At 40.7% G+C, this 24,145-nt stretch overlaps 1 protein-coding gene across 2 annotated transcripts in view; it reads left to right on the top strand.

Annotated features, from left to right (window-relative positions):
- The window catches only part of RGS14 (regulator of G protein signaling 14), a 239,796-nt gene that overhangs the window by 115,850 nt on the left and 99,801 nt on the right, over positions 1-24,145 (top strand). For both annotated transcript variants that reach the window (XM_053717075.1, XM_053717074.1), the window contains exons 10-11: positions 5,350-5,426; positions 10,162-10,288. In XM_053717075.1, the coding sequence (XP_053573050.1) occupies positions 5,350-5,426; positions 10,162-10,288 (204 nt within the window). The remainder of the gene's footprint in view (positions 1-5,349; positions 5,427-10,161; positions 10,289-24,145) is intronic.

Raw genomic sequence — 24,145 nt, 5'->3', positions numbered from 1 at the left:
CAGCAGTCCTGCTGTGTGATGAACCTGCACTGTGTGGAACACATGGTGCTTACATTTCTGTGTGGCTTGCCCTGGGGTTCTTTAGCTCCCTGCAGCAGAAATAGAACTATTCCACCTTGAGTGGGTGAGACTCTGTGACAATGGAGGAGTCTGGAGTTGCTTTTAGATATGGAAGAAGAGTGTGAGGAACTGAAGTTAAGCTAGCTATGCAGCATATAAATAAAAACATGGACACCCGGGATCTTGACATTAAACAACAGGCTTTCATGTGTGTTTAGTTTAGTTAATAAAAAAAAAAGTTCACTCACCACAGAAAAAATGTGCTCATTAAGCAGGTAAGAGCCATGTCCTTCCAGCTCCCTGCTTTCTCTCTAATTGGAATTCCTTTTAGTTCTTCCAGAGATAGCTTGGATTAGGTTTGCAATCGAAATACATGTGTACACAAAGGAAAATAGTCCTTGCAATTAAGTGTTTGTGAAACATCTTGTAGTAGGATAAGCCCAATTACTTTATTTATACACCAATAGTATGTGCAGTCTGTTTATCTATGTTGGTGTCTGTAAGTCTATCAATTGATGGCTAGCAGACCAGGTTCTGTGCAGAATGCTGACCTGTGCAAGATAATGTATTTGCTGCAGATTCAACCTTACCAGTTTCATCCCAAAAATGCAAGGGGGCCTGTTTTGTTTTCAATGTTACTGTGCCCTCATGTCTCCTGCTTCATGGTACGAGCTTCATGTTTACTTGGTGTACGTGTAAAGGGTAAAAGAAGATTAAACTCGGTTGCCTTGTGACCATTATTCAACTTTTAATCACATTATCATTGTTTCTTGCTGCAGAGTTAGTGCACACATAAACATTATGAAGAACATGATATCAGATGTTTACATTACAGAGCCTTACACATCCTGAGGGCCAGGGAGTAACACCTCCTAACAGTTTACTAATGCTTTTAGCATTTTGGATTATTCAACATCTTCTATATACAAATGCCCCTTTATGTGTTCTAAAAAATGTCAAATAAAAATGTCACCCATGCCATGTAAAAATGTAACCATGGGAGTCTTTCCTCAGGCCCAAAGGCAGCCATTGAGCCCTTCATTGGTTTCATTTGCTTTCATTATCCAGAGTGTATAGATTGTATACATATAAATACAGTATGTCTATGTAAGTGTGTGTGAGTGTATAAAACAATATTAGACAAAAAGAGGGGAAGTAAGGGCGCTAAAAGCTTAAGATACCTCTTATAAGCTGACAAATATTTGTAAAATATAAATGACCAGGAACGCTAAATAAAATGTATATACATATTTAATAAACAGTCAAAAAATGAAAACTTAAAAATCAATCAAACATATCTCTAAAACATCGGGACGTCTCCCTGTATATCTATTGAAAGTGCACTGTGCCAATAAAACAAATATAACAATCTAAAAATATTTTGCAATATGAGAAGTTCAGAATCCAAATGCCAGAGTGCGATAAAGTGGTAGATACTGCATATATAGAAAGTTCACTCCTTAGGATATTGCCGTTATAGTATTAGCAAAGTCTCAGATTGTAGTTTTTGGTCTTATATAACTTAAATACGTCTGTACCTTATCTCAGATGTCTGGTATATTGTTTTACCCGTAGCCAGTCTGTGTCAGTTAGCCTTCGTGTGTGTTCCTCGAGGTTTCAGGCATCTGACGTCACTACTTCCGACTCGGGGGCTCGTCTCTATCCGGCCAACCAGAAACCACTGTGAATTCCTGTAAGGTACTCCGCTGTTCTCCGAATATGAGTCGGCTCTCTATGGTCACAATTACAGTTGGAGATTGCTCTTAGTGCTGTGCACGCAACCTCTTTCCTACTATCTGCCAGGGGATATGAAAGTCAAAGTACAACCCGGGTTGATGAGTACTTTTCTATATGCTGATGGTTGATCCTCAGAGTTTAGTATATGGTACTAGTTTCGTTTCAATGCGTTTCACTCCTTTCAGAGCTTTATCAAGAATAACTAGCCCATATTCTCCTCCTTCTTTTAAAGAGACTTCTTTATTCTCATTGGTCAGTCTTTTACAGGTATTAAAGGTGATATTTTTCTTTGCATTTCCAGTAAGGAGAACATTTTTTGGCACCTTCTATTTTAAGGTGGAAGATTTGTAATGTCCACTATCTTAGTGACACTTTTATCATGTTATTATTTGTTTCCTTATGGTTTATATTCCTTAATGGAGGTGCCCATAGAATAGTATTATTACAGTATCTATTACCCACTCTGTCAGTTGATCTCTGGTAATATATTTCATTAAAAATTGATAATATAATAAAAGGATCCTAAATACATCAAGCAATCCTAAATATAAAACACAGTTCTGTATATTCAAAGACTTCAGTTTCTAGGAAAAAAGTTGTGTGAAATGATGGAATGGGGATTAACTCTATTCATATTATGGTTTAGATTTACACCATATTTTATCTCTACAAGAAATATATATAATCTTTAGTCTAAAAGAAATGGGGATACATCCAGTTCGGAGTTTAAGCCTTTAGGGTTTAGTGTATCATATTTGAATATTAATTCAGCCTCCTTAATTAACAACTTTTTTTCAATGTTTCCCCCTCTCCAGTGTTTATGTTAGATCCTTCGTTCTCCCTTTATGGACATTTTTAAAATGTTTATATAGATATGTGTCTTCCACCCCTTTCTCAATACTCCTTAGGTGTTCCCTGATTCGATCCCTGATGGCTCTTTTCGTTTCTCCAATGTAAAATAAATTACATGTGCATTTCAAAACATATATTGCACATGTATGTGTGCACCTAATTAACTCCTTTATTTGGAAGATTTCTTGGGAATTATTAAACTTGATTTCTTTAATTTTTTTTGCTATGACCACAGGCCTTACAGGAATAGCATGGGAAGAAACCCATTGGTTTGAAACCAGATAGATCTTTTTGTATCGTCAACCTTTATTTATTATTCTGTCTTTTAAGTTCACTAGGGGCTAAAATTGATTTTAAGTTTGAAGCTTTTTTAAAAATGAAGGTTGGGTTATTAGGAATTTTTCATCCTAAAATACTATCTTCTTTCAGGATATGCCAATGTCTTTTTATAATCCTCTTTATCAAGTTGTGGTCTGCATTGTACTCTGTATAAAGGGTAAAATGCAGACCACAACTTGATAAAGAGGATTATAAAAAGACATTGGCATATCCTGAAAGAAGATAGTATTTTAGGAGGAAAAATTCCTAATAATCCAACCTTCATTTTTAAAAAAGCTGCAAACTTAAAATCAATTTTAGCCCCTAGTGAACTTAAGACAGAATAATAAAAAAAGGTTGACAATACAAAAAGATCTATCTGGTTTCAAACCAATGGGTTTCTTCCCATGCTATTCCTGTAAGGCCTGTGGTCATAGCAAAAAAAATAAAGAAATCAAGTTTAATAATTCCCAAGAAATCTTCCAAATAAATGAGTTAATTAGGTGCACACATACATGTGCAATATATGTTTTAAAATGCACATGTAATTTATTTTACATTAGAGAAACGAAAAGAGCCATCAGGGATTGAATCAGGGAACACCTAAGGAGTATTGAGAAAGGGGTGGAAGACACATATCTATATAAACATTTTAAAAATGTCCATAAATGGAGAACGAAGGATCTAACATACTTGGGAATTAAAACAATAAAAAAACACTGGAGAGGGGGGAAACATTGAAAAAAAGTTGTTAATTAAGGAGGCTGAATTAATATTCAATTATGATACACTAAACCCTAAAGGCTTAAACTCTGAACTGGATGTATCCCCATTTCTTTTAGACTAAAGATTATATATATTTCTTGTAGAGATAAAATATGGCGTAAATCTAAACCGTAATATGAATAGAGTTAATCCCCATTCCATTATTTCACACAACTTTTTTACTAGAAACTGAAGTCTTTGAATATACAGAACTGTGTTTTATATTTAGGATTGCTTGATGTATTTAGGATCCTTTTATTATATTATAAATTTTTAATGAAATATATTACCAGAGATCAACTGATAGAGTGGGTAATAGATACTGTAATAATACTATTCTATGTGCACCTCCATTAAGGAATATAAACCATAAGGAAACAAATAATAACATGATAAAAGTGTCACTAAGATAGTGGACATTACAAATCTTCCACCTTAAAATAGAAGGTGCCAAAAAATGTTCTCCTTATTGGAAATGCAAAGAAAAATACCACCTTTAATACCTGTAAAAGACTGACCAATGAGAATAAAGAAGTCTCTTTAAAAGAAGGAGGAGAATATGGGCTAGTTATTCTTGATAAAGCTCTGAAAGGAGTGAAACGCGTTGAAACGAAACTAGTACCATATACTAAACTCTGAGGATCAACCATCAGCATATAGAAAAGTAATCATCAACCTGGGTTGTACTTTGACTTTCATATCCCCTGGCGGATAGTAGGAAAGAGGTTGCGTGCACAGCACTAAGAGCAATCTCCAACTGTAATTGTGACCATAGAGAGCCGGCTCATATTCGGAGAACAGCGGAGTACCTTACAGGAATTCACGGTGGTTTCTGGTTGGCCGGATAGAGACGAGCCCCCGAGTCGGAAGTAGTGACGTCAGACGCCGAAACCTCGAGGAACACACACGAAGGCTAACTGACACAGACTGGCTACGGGTAAAACAATATACCAGACATCTGAGATAAGGTACAGATATAAGACCGAAAACTACAATCTGAGACTTTGCTAATACTATAACGGCAATATCCTAAGGAGTGAACTTTCTATATATGCAGTATCTACCACTTTATCGCACTCTGGCATTTGGATTCTAAACTTCTCATATTGCAATATATTTTTAGATTGTTATATTTGTTTTATTGGCACAGTGCACTTTCAATAGATATACAGGGAGACGTCCCGATGTTTTAGAGATATATGTTTGATTGATTTTTAACTTTCATTTTTTGACTGTTTATTAAATATGTATATACATTTTATTTAGCGTTCCTGGTCATTTATATTTTACAAATATTTGTCAGCTTATAAGAGGTATCTTAAGCTTTTAGCACCCTTACTTCCCCTCTTTTTGTCTACCGTTTACATTTAACAGAACGAAGGATCTGTTGTTTTAGTAAGGTGTTTGATACCTTTCACTTAGCGCACTACAACTTCACACCTCCCTATAAAACAATATTAATTGTGAGAGGGACTGGAAGTCTTGGTGAGTTCCCACACTTTTTTTGTAGGACTTGACCCCTGGATAAAGTGCTACATATTCTATGATCTGTTTTTACTACATTTTGTATTCCAAATAGTATAAGGAATCCCTCATCTGTTATCTTTTTCCTTACAGAAAGCACTGGCGCTTGATCAGGATTGCGTGGTTCTTGCAGATCAGGAGGTTCGGCTGGAAAACAGAGTCGGCTTTGAGTAAGTTTTCTTGTCGTGACTATTTTAATTGTTATTTGTCTCTAGAAATGTGAATGTTTATACTTTGGATGGAATTTGCCAGAACTGATCTGATTTTCAGACAATAAAATTATATAAACATTGCAATGGGACTCACATAACAGCATTCTCTTAATGCCAGTACATATTATGTTGTAATGGATCCGCTATCCAGTGCCATTGTAGCCTGGCACTGATTGCATGATTATCTTTTATTTGTAAAGGCCCACTGATTGCAGGGCTGTAGACTAAATTACATATATGTATCATCATGTGTGATTACACAGGTACACGCTACATTATGTAACTTACATTACAATTACTGCACATTAGATGCCAGATATCAGGGCTGTGAACACGCTGGTCTGAAGGACTGTTCTTGTCTGATTCAACAAAATGAGTTGTAGAGTGGTGGAAATGTATTTACAGAGCAAGTTAGGATTAAAGTTATTAATGGCATAATGAAGTAGGTATGTCTTAAAGGCACATTCAAGTAGGTATGTCTTAAAGGCACATTATAAAGTAAAAATGACATGCTCTAAATACTACATTATGGGTGTCGCGGTAACTGTTGTGCACAAGCGATTAGGGGTTTATTGTGGCTCTTTGCGAGCGTCAGAACGAAGTAGTGCGGTATTACGAGTTCAACGTAAACGCATTTGCTTGACCGCAATTGAATTTAATGTGCATTGGGTTAGTTTAACCTCAGAGCTCTGGTTAACTGTTAAATGAGGCAAAAAAGTATCACAAAACACTTCAAAAATACATTTTAAAGTACATTTTAAAAATTGCATAAAAACTTATGTGCTCAAAGATATGATGTCTCGGTTGTTAGAAAATAACGGCATGCAAAGCATATACTGTACATTTCTAAATATGTATACATATATACCTATATATAATCAGCTATAAATATACATATTTATATGTGTATATAGGCATAGAAGTGTATATAGGTATAGATATATATTTTATAAAAAAAACATCAGATAAATATAAAAATATGTATTTATGAATATTGAATAACATTGGAATCTCAGGTTAGAGCACTTTAGGAAATGCAATTGGGATTATGCATGAGTAAGGGTGTTAGGTTTTCTTCCACTTTTCGGCTCGATTGAAGTCTATAGGGGAATAAGTTAATGCGGTTTGGAAATTCAAAGTTTTTTACTTTCAACTTTTAAAACGTACCCAACCCCCCACACAAAAATCTTGGTTTCATTTGTTAAAATGCATAACTTGTTAGGCTAAGGAACTGCTGATTGGTGGCTGCACAGATATTCCTCGTGTCATTGGCTCACCCAAGTGCATTGCTGTTCCTTCAAGAAAAGATATTAAGAGAAAGAAAAAAAAGAAATAATAAAAGTAAATTGGAAAGTTGATTAAAATTGCATGCTCTATTTGAATCGTGAAAGAATTTTTTTTTATTTCATGTCCCTTTAACTCATATAGAAAGGGTGAATCCATAATGCAAAAATGACATGCTCTGACCATTTATAGCATGTAACTTGTGCTTTAGAATGTCCCTTTAACAAAATAAGATTACTTGTGTTTTCCTTTACTCCAATAGAGCTGTGGAACTTGTTTTTATTTGTCAGTTAGCAACTGATCCTTGTATACAAACATGTATCTCCAGTTGGCTTTTTAAAGGGACAGTACAGTCAAAACTAATTTAAATAGATTGGATAGAGAATTACATTTTAAACAACTTTCCAATTTAGTTCTAGTGTTGTGGTTAGTTCTCTTGGTATCCTTCCTTTGTTAAAGAGTAATCCTAGGTGAGCTCAGGGACATACAGTGTGTCTTAAAGGGACATGAAACCCAAATGTTTTCTTTCATGATTCAGACAGAACATACAATTTTAAACAACTTTCCAATATACTTCTATTATTTAATTTGCTTCCTTCTCTTGTTATCCTTTGTTGAACAAGTTTTATCTAGGAAAGCTCAGGAGCAGCAAATAACCTAGGTTCTAGCTGCTGATTGGGTGCTGCATATATGTACAAATTTATTCAATAATACAAGCTAAGGGCTTAAGTATTATATATGGAGATTATCAAGTGATCCATGGGTCTACCTTAATAAAAAGATCAATCAACAAATACTATACACAGTTAGACTCCTCGCTAGCTGCAATTTATCAGATGATAAAATTAATGATAGGCACAAAGAATTAAAAAAAAAGAAGAAAATAGGAGTCACCATGATACACCATATTAGTCCCACATGATCAGTAGCAATAGTATTCTAGATAGCGCTTATGAAACTAGAGTATAACCTTATCTTAACTGAGGGTAAGTAGTTAATTTATAGGGCGGGGCTTTATAGTGTTCTATACTAACTATGGATTTATATTCCCTACACAATATTAGAATATCCTGGTATGGAAAATATGAATCACAGTTGATAGCCTGTACTATTGGAAGATATATAGAGAATAGGTCTGCCATGTGGGCATGGGCCCTATACCCCACGGCAGAGAAATTAAAGTTCCACTACCCATAAATCTATTAGTCGGTATAGCCAATAGATGGGGGTGCTATAAATTGTAGTAGACCACTGTATATAGTGTGACCCAGTTAGGTCTATTAGTACAATGATTATGTATAGTAAGGGTATGTCTATTAGTGAGGCTTCCTTAGTCACCAGATTTGCTTAGTGACAGGTTTGAATCAACAGGTTCATGGGCAATAGGAATCTAAAAGGCACAGTAAACTTTTGTCCTATATAATCCAGACTATCCTGTTATCTAAAATTCAGCATTCTAACCTAGTTAACAGCACAGGGAACAGAAACAGTTTTAAAGTTCATAGGAATCTTGTCTACTATAGCAGGTGAAGTGCTTAGCTTTCAAATAACAGTCAACAAGTGAGGGACAGATGTAAATAGGTAGGGATAACCTTATGTTGTAAAGAGTAACTTTTGGGACTAACATATATATTGTTTATAACCAGCCTGGCTTGTAGTGTTGGTAGACCAGCGTCACATCTATACCATTATACCTTAACCTACTCCTGCTTTCCTGGGCTTCTGAGAAGCGTATGTGGGTAGAGTCACTGCAGAGTATGTACAGTCAGCTGCATAGCTAAAATTCAGCATTCTAATTTAGATAACAGCACAGGGAACAGAAACCGTTTTAAAACTTATAGTATAAACGTTCAGTCCATAGGAATCTTGTCTCCAATAGCAGGTGAAGTGCTTAGCTTTCAAATAGCAGTCAACAGGTGAGGGACAGCTGTAAAGTGGTAGGGATAACATTATGATGTAGAGAGTAGTTTTAGGAGCTAACATATATATTGTTTATAATCAGCCTGGCTTGTAGTGGTGGTAGACCAGCGTCACATCTATACCATTATACCTTAACCTACTCCTTTCCTGGGCTTCTGAGAAGCGTGTGTGGGCAGAGTCACTGCAGAGTATGTACAGTCAGCTGTATGGAACAAGAATGGTTTCCGAGGTTCGGCCAGGGAGTAAGCTGCAGTGAAGGGCCTGCTTGTAGAAGATACTCCCATAACTTCGGGACTAGTGTGGTTAGTTACATGGGCCTTCTCCTTTATCGGCTCCCCGCCTTCTCCTACCTGCATTGCTGCAAGCTCCAGAGCACAGCTCAACACCAAAGGGGTCTGGCTAGCAGATGCTGACAGATAGTATCCCATTGCCATTTCAGGGTTGGGACAGTGTCCGGCGCTGTCAGGAAGCCTCGAAGGTATGTTCTGCATATCAGCATTGTTCCGCCGTCGAGTAGGGTAGCAGGGACATCAGAAGGTATATAGGCTCCAGGTCTTTGGTTAATTTAACCCCCGCTGTTGTCTCCTCCGCCATTGCCTGAGTTCTATTAGTCTCAGCAGTCTCAAGCCGCACGGTAGACTCTTGAACCGGCTCCCATATCTGTGTCTCACATCGCCCAGCTTCTCTCACAGGGTCTGCAGCATGCACAGCAACTTCTAAGAGCAATCCACGTTTCAATTCCATAAACTGGGCATGTATATAATCCAGCAGTCTGCTTTCACAGCTAGATAGTTTCATCATTATGTCCCCACGTGGAGAGGAGAATGGCCGTTCCTCGGCAGATTCAGTGCAAGGCTCCATACAACAATGTGTTTATCTTCTGTCGGCAATGTCACTTACTTTCTTAGCTGTGTATTCCAACACTATGAATTAGTAGACCTGTAAATTGTCCAATTTAAACCGAGCTGCACGGTCAAATAGATTGGTAATTGTAAGATGTAGCCGGAGCTATAGTAATGTGCGACCGTTCAGCTCTGATGCTAGCTCCGCCCCCTCTTCTAAATCATATTTTAAACATAAACTTCCTCAACAATGTATGTTGGTCTATCCAAAGACCATGAAGAATAACATAAAGCACTGGATTATACCATTAACGCACCACTATTTGGACTTTACCTATATTTTCTATATTCTATACTAAAATTGACACTGATAATGATGTAGAAATATGCACAGTGATTATTCAAATATTAAAAAGAATACGCACTGATATTGCTAGCATTTGTAACTAGAAGTCTTGAAGAGAAAATCTGATCAATCAAAGTAGAATGTTGCTATAAATCTGAGCTGACACGAAGTTTCAAAATCCTATCAATTTCCAGTTGTCATTTTTTTTCTAGCAAAATTGCACTCACTTTGTTAACAGGAATAATCTTTGCAGAAGTGTTTGCAATGACTAATACGTTATCGCTTTGCTCTTTATTTGCAGTTTACAAATTGAACCTCTTCATAAAAATATACATCTTGTGGCAAAATCCAACAAGACCCTAGGAGAGGCTTTGGACGTGGTGCTAAAGAAGTATCATCTTGACATTCATCATTTGACGCTAACAAAGGTAGGGTCAGGTCACTGCTGGGCCTTCTACTCTACCCAATTGTCTTTATGTACAAATGTGCAGAACGCTAGTGCCAGACAGCACTTGCTATATGAGCTGCTTAAAGGACCACTCAGTCCAGTAGAATGACATCATTAACAAGTACATAATAAAAAAAAAGGAATTAACACCAACTCTGGATTTCAAATAAGTAATAGATTTTTTTTCTGACAAATTAATTTCCCCCCATTTTCCGGCCCCTTGTATCATGTGACAGACATCAGCCAATCACAGACTAGTATACGTATACCCTGTGAGCGTGTGCACATGCTCAGTAGAATCTTGTTCCCCTGAATGTGTGAATATAAAAATAATGTAAATTGGAAGTGTTGTTTATTTTGACTTGAGTGTCCCTTTAAAAGGACTGAGACATGATACATGCCTTTTAGTCCTCTGACACTTTTTATTGTCATTAAAAGAGCTTTTATATATTAATGCTACAGCAGCAAAAACAAGAAGTCACTTTGCCTATCAGTGTGAACCGTAAATGATTAGACGCACTTCACAGCCTGTGAAGAGAAACGCTCTTGTTTATCATCACAAATTGATTTCATGGCGATGAAGGTCATTATATGACATGACTGTCATTTCCCTATTTTCTTAATAAAATGGGGGAAACAGTTCAAATAAAAAGGAAATGCATGAAATCATCTTGCTGCCGTAATCATGTGAGCTATATGTTGGAACCGCATGATAATGTGTAATTTATTATTCATTTTTCCTTTAACTTACATATTTCCATATTGCTCATTCATTTTTTGTTAAATTACATATTTACATATTCATTAATTTACATATACATCTCAGTGATTCAAAACTTAAGTGTTTGCTAGAGGTATCATACAAGAAAGCTCTGTTGGACTTTATGCAAAAAAAATATAATAAATCTGAGCATTAATTCTTAAAGGCACACACACATATAGATTACATACATATATATTTTTATATATACTGTACATACAATTCATATAATGAATCGGCCCTCCAGTGTTCAACCACCTGAGTGTTTCACTCGTATTTATATATTCGAAAAAAACAGCAGCATCACAGGATCAAATCAGTTTGGTGAAAATCCTGGGATGCTGCTGTTCTTTTGTGTGTATATATATATATATATATATATATATATATATATATATATATATATATATATATATATATATATATATAAAATGACAATTTCCCTTTAATATTAAGGGTGGATATGATAAAACGGCCCAAAACACTTTTAAATTAATTTCTATTTTCAAATATGCTTCATTCTCTTGGTATCCCTTGTTTAAAAATAATATGCGCATGTTCTCACTGGTAAGAGCGAGCTGCTGATTGGTACCTGCACACATTTGTCTCTTGTGATTGTCTAACTCAGAGCTTTCCAAACTTTTCATGTTGGTGACACACTTTTTAGACCTACATCATTTCGCGACACATTAATTCAGTTGTACTAGCAAACAGGAGGTTAAACTATTTTGTTTTAAGAGATACGGACACATACATAAACTACATAATAACAAAATGTATTTACAAGTAACAGTATGTATGTGCAATAATTAATAACACCAATAGCTACTTACTATTTTAATGGGATGTATGAGGTTGATGGGATGAACACAGTTTCTGAATATTTGGTGGAATGTTAGATAAAGACACTCACATTACATCATCAAGCATTTTAGGCTTCCACTTCCTATCCATATATCACTAGCAGGAGCAGCAATGTACTACTGGGAGCTAGCTGCAAAAAACCCCAACCCTTTGACTTCTGACTTCAGCTCAGCGTTTAAGATGCCACCCTTAGAGCTCTGCGAGTCTTACTGACTACTGCACGCGCTGCAAACACACTGCTATCCCACTCACTAACTACACATGCAGTCACGAGCCGATTGTGGAGACTACACGTGCAGTCAGGAGCTAATGTGCAGCCAAAGCCGCCAATGGGAATAGTTTCTGTTCCCACTGAGCTGCGCCAATAGGTTAAGATGATCTGTGACGCACTAGGTATCAATCACGTGTCAACCACGTGATATGCGTAGCATGCAGGCAGAAAGTTAGAAACCAAATTTTTTTTTTCAATTCTAAACAATTTGTGTTGAAGCAGAGACACACCTACACACTGCTGCCGACACACTAATGTGTCACGACACACAGTTTGGAAAGCACTGGTCTAACTAGATGTGTTCAACTAGCTAAGAAGAGAATGAAGCAAAATTGATAATAGAAGTAAATTGGAAAGTTGTTTAAAATTTTATGTTCTATCCAAATCATGAAATGAACTTTTGGGATTTCCAGTGCCTTTAACAGTGATAATATAAACATTTAAGAGAAACACTTGAATAAAAGCTGCTGTAAAATATTTATACATCACATTTATGAGACATATTTGTATGTATGTGTCTGCATTTGATTTTACAAGGTTTTGTGTTCATTTACTTGTTTCTTTAAAGAATAAAAGTGCTAAACTTTGTGTAACAATATATAACTAGTTCCTTAGAAATATAAAAATCAAGAACACCGTGTCTCAGATTGGTATATAGTACAGCAGCATGACAGGATGTCACTGAAAAACAAGAGTATTGTTTTTTATTGCTATTTAAAGTGGTCCTAATCTGTTTGCAAGTACTGGGTCCTTTAATGTCATTGAGTAGAACAATACCAGTCTAGATTTTATGTGAAATCAATACAGAATAGGACACTGCAATGATGAATAATTTATAACGATTTGTAGTTTCCAATAAACAGAATAACAACCCAAAATACAGCATGCGGAAGGGCTCTGCTGTATCTACCTCTAGAATTGATCTACTAATATCCTAATTTACATTGAGGCATTAGCTTGGCTGAGTTTACACTGCTGAAGCAAAGACTGAGCCGCACAATGTTAACCAATTTGTCTGGTGTAAAGCTTTTTAGACTTACATTTGTAGGTTTACATTCTTCTTTATACAGGTTTACAGATGTTAAGTGTCTACTCCAATTTTCATTTAACATTCAGAAGCTTGGCAAATATTAGCATTTCAGTATATGCAGTTTAGCAACTCTGACCTGATGTATTTTTAGGCTTGTGTTGTGCTGGTAACCTCAGCTCAGCCACATTACACAGGAAAATATATCTTTAAATACCTGTTAGCTATTTAATTTAATATTTTTCATTTATTTTATATATATATATATTATATATATATATATATATATATATATATATATATATATAGCTGTAGGAGACCGAACATTTCTGCGGGATAATGGTTGAGCTGGGAGAGGATGGAATGGAAAGGGGGTGTTAAGGTGTGTGTCCAAAAGGGTGTGGTTAGATCAGGTGTCCATATGCAAGTACATTCTATATGAAAGAGAAAGAAAAAAACTGATTTTAATACAAAAGGTAAGAGAAACTGGGAGAGAAAAAAAGAATAATAGCAAGAAAAAGAGAAAGGCGCTGGCTCATATATTATTAATTTTTATATGAAACCTTTTAAAATTTATTTTGCCTTTTCCTGCCATTTAAAGGGATACTGAACCCAGTTTTTTTCTTTCATGATTCAGATATCACATCAAATTTTAATCAACTTTCTAATTTACTCCTATTATCAATTTTTCTTCATTCTCTTGGTATCTTTATTTGAAAAAGCAGGAATGTAAGCATAGGAGCCGGCACATTTTTGGTTCAGCACTCTGGATAGTGCTTGTTGATTGGTGGCTACATTTAGCTACCAATCAGCAAGCGCTACCCAGGTGCTGAATCAAAGATGGGCCGGCTCATACACTTTTTCAAATAAAGATACCAAGAGAACAAAGAAAAATTGATAATAGGATTAAAGTAGAAAGTTGCTTAAATTGCATGCTCTATCTGAATCATGAAAGAAAATATTTGGGTTTAGTATCCCTTTAAGTCTCACAGTTCTAGATTTCTGATTCTAAGAACTGCAAGTGTATACCAGCCATTAATAAACTCATTGTAAACTGTAGTCAAATTATAATTTTCAGCTCTCATTTACTTCCTTTCCTAGTCATAATTTGAAAATGTAGTACATTGGATTTAAAGGACCAATAATACAGTAGAATTGCATAATTGACAAATAAAAAAATACAATGCAATAGCACTTTGGATTTCAAATCAGTGGTAGATTTGTTGACCCCCCATTTCTGAGTTCGCTCCATCCCACCTTAAATAATGACACAACCACCAGTTATGGGAAAGAAAAGGCTGCAGCTTGTTTATTAACCAATAAACAACAAGTTCAACTATATATCAACATTATCAACCTTTCATATCTTAACAGTTTCCCCAATGCTTGCTTCTGTTCTCTATAAGCCCCCACCCCTTTTCAGGGCGGGGCGTCAACCATCACTTTTTCCCTTTCTGTTACCGACAGAAGTACCAGCCATTATCCATCAGGCGTAAGCCTCAATAGACCACAGCAAGCATCCCGCCATAGCTGCGACATACACCATCTTTATCACCCTATTATAGGGAGGGAGGGCGGGAAACCTTCTTCCTTCCACGCTGCTCCTAACTCTGCGATGACGTTCCAAGCCAGGGAGGGTATTTATCCCCTCCCCTCTTCCTCCACCCCTACAGCGGAGCCTACCATTGCTCCCACAAAGAGGGTGGATAAACTGCCCTCCTCTCCAGACGTCGCCCGGGCTGCTCTTGACCCCCCATTTCTGAGTTCGCTCCATCCCACCTTAAATAATGACACAACCACCAGTTATGGGAAAGAAAAGGCTGCAGCTTGTTTATTAACCAATAAACAACAAGTTCAACTTTATATCAACATTATCAACCTTTCATATCTTAACAGTTTTAAGGATTAAACATTTTGGCCAACTCCGTCACCTTCCCAACCACCTGGGCCCACTTCATCCCTCTTATCCCGAACCACCTTAAGTGCACCTGCTCCCTGGAAAATTCCAACTGCAACCCATTCACTTTGACAGCAGCTGCCTTCCTCGCCCAAAAAACATATGAGTGTCCCAAGGTCCAGCACTCCACCGACCCTGCCAAGCAAACAAAATTAGCCACTCATCAATAACACCCAGGTTGCAACACCAACCCCTGTCTCACATACCCCCTAAACCTTTCAGACCTCCACCTGCCAATCTTTTTGATCACCCCCGAGTCCAGCCTCAAATTTGCCGCTTCTGTTGCCGCCCCAATCCGAAACGAATGAGAACCAAAATCCTCCCCTCTCAAACCCATTGCAACCAATGCCTTCCCCAACAACGCCACAAATTGAAATCTGGATAAGGGGGTTCCATCCGCATGTACCAACAACGGCCCCAATACATGACATGACACCTTCAAAAACTCCCGTACCGCTCCCACCGGGCAACAACGGCCCCCAATCTCTCGCAATACTACCATTGTTCCTTTTCCTTCCTGATCCGTCTTGGATCTCCTCACCCATATCTCCAATGATTCTTCTTTCAACATCACATCTTGCCTCCCCAGGCCTTGCCAATCCCGCCGGTTCAAACCCATCAACTCCGACACCCTAAACGCTCCAAAAAAGACCAGCACACATGCCACTCTAAATAACATTTCCTCGTAACGCGAGAAACAAATACCCTCCAACTTTTCAACCACCCTTTCTAGGATAGCAAACGTCAGCGGCCGCCGTCCATCAACCCGCGCCCTTCTCTTACACAAACCCCTAACCGCCATACGCACCACAAAATTCTTAGTTATGTCTACACACCCCAAAACTTGAAACAGAAAGGCCAACGCCGCCATTCTCTTCCGTATCTCTGAGGGCAACAGCCCCTCTCTCCCCCAACATCCTATCCATTCCACCAAAAGTCTCATCCACTCCATACCGCCTTCTTGCTGGTCCTCCAGCTCAATCCTATTCCGCCACATTTTCCACACTCGGACGTAAGCCCTCCATGTGCTAGGAGCTAATGCCTCTTGTACCAGATTCAATGTTCCTGGCAACCAAGCTGCCACAGGTCCTCCGGGCATTCCATGCCCTCCACGTCCGCCCCCGGGGCCGCCTCTCGGAATTGATCCCACTGAAACCGGGATAAAGAGTCAGCAATTACATTAAGGCGCCCTGGGACATGCACCGCTCTCCATGAAACATTGCACCGCAAGCATTCCAACACAAATGCCCGTAGTAAACGTATCACTGCTGGGGAATTCGCCTTCAGGCGATTAATAGCCCACACCACACCCAAGTTGTCAGAATGAAAACAGATTCTCTTGTTCCTGAGTTCCTCAGGCCAGATTCTTAGGGCCACAACTTCTGGGAACAGCTCCAAAAATGTCAAATTCTTGGTCAGTCCCCATTCCGCCCACACCTGAGGCCAAGCCCCCACACACCACTTACCATTCAGAAATTCCCCAAAGCCGTGGGCACCCGACGCATCTGTAAATAGACACATTTGGTCGTCTGACCACCCGTGCTCCTGAATCAGCAAGCTCCCATTAAAATCTTCCAGAAAGATTTTCCAGATCCTCAAATCCTCCTTTACATCCACCGACAAACGGATATGGAAAGTTGGATTGGTCACACCAACTGTCGCCAGAGACAACCGGCGACAGAAAACTCGCCCAATGGGAATGATCCGCCCTGCGAAATTCAACTTTCCCAAGAGCGACTGTACCTCCCTGAGTAAGACTTTTTTGCAGCTCAGAACCCTGTCAATTACCTCTCACAGATCCCTGACTTTGTCTTCCGGGACCCTGCATTCCATCTTGATTGAATCTACTTCGATTCCCAAAAAACTCAGTACCAAAGTCGGACCCTCCGATTTGTCAGCTGCCACGGGAATACCAAATTCCCGAGCAACCTCCCCAAAGGCTTCCACCAGCCGTTCACATACCTCCGATCCCGCCGGGCCCACAAACAGGAAGTCATCCAAGTAATGCACTATAGAGACTTTCCCTGACTTTTTCTTCACCACCCACTCGACGAATGAGCTGAACCTTTCAAAATATGAACAGGAGATAGAACAGCCCATCGGGAGGCAGAGGTCCACATAAAATTTGTCCTCAAACTTACACCCCAAAAGGTGATGGCACCTCGGGTGTACCGGCAACAACCGGAAGGCAGATTCCACGTCCGCCTTAGCCATCAGGGCACCACGCCCTGCTGCCCTCACCAATGCAACTGCCTTATCAAAGGATGCATATTTCACCGATACCAGCTCAGGATCAATGCCATCGTTCACCGATACCCCCCGAGGGTGGGATAAATGGTGAATCATCCTAAACTGCCCTGGAGTCTTTTTTGGCACCATCCCCAACGGGGATACCCTTAAATCCGGGAACGGCAGCTCCCGGAACGGGCCCGCCATTCAATCAAGTTGGATCTCCTTCCCCAACTTTTCCCTCAACACATCTGGGAAGTCCCTTGCCGACTTTAAATTACCCGCAACAACCGACCCCTTTTGCTCCTTGAACGGAATCACAAACCCTGAACTAAACCCCGTTAAGAGCAACTCCGCATCCCCCGCATGTCCCCGCTCACGGGCGTACGCCTCTAGCCACGGGACCATCTTTTTTACTTTCACCGGCGTCTGTGCCCGATGAGCCCATTTCCCCTGGCCGGGTTCCCATTCTGCCCTTCCGGTAGCATTTTGCCCCATAGTGAATCCCTCCACGCACCGAACACTTGTGCTTGTACTTGCAGGAGCTACCGAACCTACACTGCCCCTCGTTAAACTGGAAACACAACCCCTTGCGTATGGCTGTCCCAGTTCCGGCACCGGTTCACCCACTACCCCCGGCCTGCCCGTAACTCCGAAAGGAATGATTCCCCCGCAATGGGGTCATCATCTACAACCAAATCCCCATGTCCCTATCGTCCAAACACATCTCCGGGCGAACCGCCATCCGCTGACGGAACCCCTCATCATACCTCCACCACGCCATACCGCCATAGGTTCTATAGGCCCCCGCTATCTCATCATAGTAGCAAAAAAGGGATGCACCCTGTTCCGGGAACCTCTCACAGAAAACACTGGCTAATATGCAAAAAGCCCGGGACCAATTCCCGAAAGTCTTAGGTAACGTTCTCCACCTTTTCTTTCTCTCCTCCTCTTCCTTCTTACCCTTCTCTTTCTCATCCTCCTTCACTTCCAATACATGTTCCAAAGGCAACACGGAGAATATCTCCACAAATTCCCTCTTCCCTATTTTCTCTCTCAACTCAGTCGTTAGATGGATTCCTAACGGACCCACCGAACATAAGCACGGCCTGCGAAGCGCCCCTTTGGGCACCCTAACCACTTCCCCTACTGCTACTGCCGGTGCCCCTCCTGGGCTCATGACCCCGCCAGCCTGCTGTACCACTCCCGATGCCGCCTACGTCACCCCCGACAACCCCGCTCCTGGGGCCACCCATGCCGATGCCACCGGTACCCTTGACTCACTTGGCTTCTCCAGCGCAGCTAACAGCCCCTTCAAACCTGCTACTAACGTCTCTCTCTCACCATTCCCCACTGTACTCACTCCTGGCACTCCCCCAGCCATCACCTCACCTGTAGGCTGCTCCACCGTCACCGGACCCTGTCCAGGACCCGACACTTGCTCTCTTCTCTGCTCTCTCCCTACGCTTCCCCGGCTTCCACTGACTTCCAACCTCCTCCGCACTCCATCCCGCCTGGCAGGAGAATGCCCCCTGCCGTACCTGCTCCTTTCCCGATCCCTCTCTGACCGTGCTCGGGACGGCAAACTAGGCCTGCCTCCGCCCTGAGGCTGCCGTATCAGTGATATGGACCTCCGGCGTCAGCCGGACCCTGCAGCCCTCACTACGGGCGAAGTGCCCCTTTCTCTCCTACTTCCCGCACCTACAGACTGTGAGGAAGACATCGTAAGACCACCCCTGTCGGTGGTCCCCCCCCATCCCCCCCTTCCCCTTGCACCTCCCCCTCCGTTCTCCGTTGGGGAGACAACAATTGAAGAAGCTGCACCAGTGTAGACATGCCCCCTACCTGGCCAGCCGTTCCTCCTCCAGATGATGTCCCCTCCAGTGGATCCTCCTCATCCAGATTGCCACTAGCGTTCAACTCCAATGGAGGATCCATAATCTGCTCCTGCCTTTCCCTACTCTCTCCTCTCATGGCTTCCGGAGCCTCCACACCCCTCCTGTCTGCCCCAACGGGCCCTGAAAAAATCACAGAATTAGTATCATATTGACCCCCCCCGTTTCCCCAGCCTTCACCTCTCCCCCATCCCGCTCTACTTCACTGGTACTCCTGGGCCACCCCCACTAACGGCCCCGAAGGTAAGCTCCGCTACTGCCCCCCCCTCCTGTACTGCCCCTTAGGTTCTCCTACTGAACCCACCCCCCAACCGAACCACCCCCACCGTCACTATCCCCACCTAACCCCCACCCTCTCCTACCTGCTGCTAACCCCCTCCACCAACTTATCCCCTTAGGCCACACACTCCTCTACTATATCATCCTTACACTACGCCTCACGAACCCCCCCTTTTTTTTTTCCTGGTTCCCCACCCTACCTCTGTAAATACCTATCCTCTGCATTGCCCCCCCCCCTCAACTACCACTCACCCTGCCTACCGGCCATATGCTGGCCTAACCCTTGCATAAACCCTAACCGGGCTCAACACCCAGCCCCCTGCCTTAACTTAAATTACTGGCTTTGCCGCGGCCTAGCTCCCAATAACGCTACCTTCCTTGCGCTATCCTAACAGATCCCTGAGCCCTATTCCGGCTCCCCCCACAGGCTACGCTATTATTCTTTTGTATTAAATCCCTCACACTAACCTCACTGATCCCTGAGCCTTATCCGGCTCCCCCTCTCACTCCAGCTCCCCCTCTATTATTCTTTTGTGTTAAATCCCTCACACTAACCTCACTAATCCCTGAGCCTTATCCCGGCTCCCCCTCTCACTCCAGCTCCCCCTCACCCGCTACGCTAATATTTTTTTTATTTTTTTATTTTTTCTCTATCCCTCCCGCTAACCTCACTGTACCTAGAGCCTTATCCCGACTCCCCCTCACTAGAAGCCGCCTGCCTGGCTCCCCCACCCTACTAATTCATTCTCAGCCTCCTCTTCCCCGAGCCTTATCCCGGCTCTCCCCCCCCAAAAAAAATCACCTTGTACCCCTCAACCTGCTTCAATTCACCCCCTTGTGGCCCTTGGTGCCTTCCTGCATTTACCCGCCATTTTTTCCGCCACCAGGACACCACTCTTCGATAGCCCAGCTGCCCCAAGGGGTATATCTTCGATACCTCAGCGTCACTTACCTGCCGCCACCTCACCAGTTCTGCTCCTCAACGACCTCCTCCTGCCTCGTCCGGCGCCCGGTTGCTCCTGACGTCGCCCGACCATGACTTCAGTAACCGGCCCCGTGGTAGGCCGCGACTCGGTCCCTGCTCCTGATCGACGTCCTCGCCCGCCATCTGACCTTCCGCTCACCTCCGCTGGATGCACAGTCCCTCCGGTACCTCTTCAGGACCCGGCGCCGTGAAGATCCGGACTGAGCCGCTCCAGTGGCCGCAACCTCCTGGTTGGCCGTCCTCTGGTCCTGTCCGCCGCCGCTTCTTCGTCTGGAACCGCAACCGCACTGCCGATCAGCCGCTCCTGGATCCACTCCTCACCGTTCTGTCTGGCGACTGCCAACAGCTGCAACAACAGAGCCTCCATCAGGTAAGTGCTAGAAACCTTCTTCCTTCCTCGCTGCTCCTAACTCTGCGATGACGTTCCAAGCCAGGGAGGGGTATTTATCCCCTCCCCTCTTCCTCCACCCCTACATCGGAGCCTACCATTGCTCCCACAAAGAGGGGGGTCAAACTGCCCTCCACTCCAGACGTCGCCCTGGCTGCTCTTTCTGGCAAATGTCAAAGTTAATTCCATTCCCTCCCCTGAATAATGTGACAGCCATCAACCAATTGACAAAACACAAATAGGTATATGCTGTGTACTCTTGCACATGCTCAGTAAGAGATGGTAAAGAAAGTGTTAATATAAAAAGATTGTGCATGTTTTGATAATAAAATATATATATATTTTTTTTTTTTAATTCTGTTTTCTATCTGAATCATGAATTCATTAATTTTGACTTTAGTGTCCTCTTAACTGTCTCCTCCACACCTGTTAATTACTTACTTTTGGCGGAAAATGATTAACACTACACATGTAAACTTGGTCATTGTGTATTAAATGTATGTGAAATCAAGAATTAATTCAATCTTAAATAAAGATATAACTTTGGGCAGTTTTTAATAATTTTGCCCATAATGTTATTTTTATCTTGTGCGCCTTTATCAACTGTAAAAATAAACGCAGAAAAGAAAATTAAACCATTAATCTTTTGGGTTGTTTTCTTCCCTGTAGAGTTAATTACTCCCCTGTAGAGTTAATTATTCACGTATCAAGATGAAAACTATCTTAGGAGAATAATTATTACCCCACACTCACAGACATAAGAAAAGTCATTGTCTTAGCATATTGCATTTAATGCCTTTAACTGTTAAGATCTTTTTCCAAAGAGATTTTTTTCCAAGTTTAAAGGGACACTGAACCCAATTTTTTTTTTGTTCTCTCGGTATTTTTCGTTGAAAGCTAAACCTAGGTTGGCTCATATGATAATTTCTAAGCCCTTGAAGGCTGCCTTTTATCACATGCTTTTTTATTTGCTTTTCACAACAGGGGAGTGCTAGTTCATGTGAGCCATATAGTTAACATTGTGATCACGCTGTGACTTGTGGCAGAGACTGCACTAATTGGCTAAAATGAAAGTAAATAGATAATAAATACAAAGTCATGTGATCAGGGGGGGCTGTCAGAAGATGCTTAGATACAAGGTATTCACAGAGGCAAAAAGTATATTAATATAACTGTGTTGGTTATGCAAAACTGGGGAATGGGTAATAAAGGGATTATCTATCTTATAAAACAATAAAAAATGTTGGTGTAAACTGTCCCTTTAATGAGGAGGATCACCAGGGGCCACACTGCATTATACTCACACTTATGATAAAAATAACACCTCAAAATCAAATTAGATTTGTTTTACATTTTAGATACAAATTGCACAGGAGATAAGTTACTATTAATGAATTGAATTTGTCTGTATATACTACTCAAATTGACAATATATGGTATAAATATACAGTTGAACTACCTAATGAGAAATCTGGAACATCTTTTTCTGTAAAAAAATAAATACAGACGTCTCTTTTCTGCTAAGCTATGCTCAACACAAGAAAACTCTAAAGGCCAGATGTGGCCCTTGGGCCATAGCCAGACAGCCCTCTGTTTTATAGCATTTTATATTTACACTATGGCTTCAGCAGAACTATGTGTAGGGTGAAAACTGAGCAGGAATACTGGTTCAGAGACAAACATGGCAGCTATGCTCGTGTAACACCCCTGATTGGCTCAGCAATGATATTCAGCTGTGGGCAGTAGTTTGTCAGTCCAGAGTGGACTTTATCTATGCGCTTAACCCTTTTACAGGGGTTAAATGCTCAGTTCTCTTCAAGCAATAGTGTGATAAAATAATTTAGCACATAAGAGCATTTTATTATTGCTCATTTTAGTGATGGTAAACAACTTATGATTTTCATATAAATGGGTTTGTTATGTTTAGTGAAACAACTTTGCAATATACTTTAATTATCTATTTTGCCTCCTTTTCATGTAATTTTGCTGTGAAAACTATTGGCTAGATTTAGCGTTCTGTGTTAGCCGTCCAAACCAGCGTTCAGGGGTCCTAACGCTGGTTTTGGCCGCCCGCTGGTATTTAGAGTCAGTCAGGAAAGGGCCTAACACTCACTTTCCAGCCACGACTTTTCCATACCGCAGATCCCCTTACGCCAATTGCGTATCCTATCTTTTCAATGGGATCTTCCTAACGCCGGTATTTAGAGTCTTGGCTGAAGTGAGCGTTAGAACTCTAATGACAAAACTCCAGCCGCAGAAAAAAGTCAGGAGTTAAGAGCTTTATGGGCTAATGCCGGTTTATAAAGCTCTTAGTGTACTTTAGAGCACAGTAGTTAACACCCATAAACTACCTATGTACCCCTAAACCGAGGTCCCCCCACATCGCTGGCACTATAATTAAATTTTTTAACCCCTAATCTGCCGACCGCACACCGCCGCAACCTACATTATCCCTATGTACCCCTAATCTGCTGCCCCTAACATCGCCGACACCTACATAATATTTATTAACCCCTAATCTGCCCCCCCAACGTCGCCGCTACCTACCTACACTTATTAACCCCTAATCTGCCGACCGGACCTCGCCGCCACTATAATAAATGTATTAACCCCTAAACTGCCTCACTCCCGCCTCAAAAACCCTATAATAAATAGTATTAGCCCCTAATCTGCCCTCCCTAACATCGCTGACACCTAACTTCAAGTATTAACCCCTAATCTGCCGACCGGACCTCACCGCTACTATAATAAATGTATTAACCCCTAAAGCTAAGTCTAATCGTAACACCCCCCCTAAGTTAATTATAATTTAAATCTAACAAAATAAAATAAATCTTATTAAATAAATGAATCCTATTTAAAGCTAAATACTTACCTGTAAAATAAACCCTAATATAGCTACAATATAACAAATAATTATATTGTAGCTATTTTAGGATTTATATTTATTTTACAGGCAACTTTGTATTTATTTTAACCAGGTACAATAGCTATTAAATAGTTAATAACTATTTAATAGCTACCTAGTTAAATTAATTACAAATTACCTGTAAAATAAATCCTAACCTAAGTTACAATCAAACCTAACACTACACTATCAATAAATTAAATAAATAAACTACCTACAATTATCTACAATTAAATCAACTAAACTAAATTACAAAAAAACAAACAAACACTAA

The sequence above is a fragment of the Bombina bombina genome, chromosome 6 (assembly GCF_027579735.1).
Source record: "Bombina bombina isolate aBomBom1 chromosome 6, aBomBom1.pri, whole genome shotgun sequence".
In the NCBI taxonomy this organism is placed as follows: Eukaryota; Metazoa; Chordata; class Amphibia; order Anura; family Bombinatoridae; genus Bombina; species Bombina bombina.
This window is presented reverse-complemented; position numbering and strand designations above follow the sequence as displayed.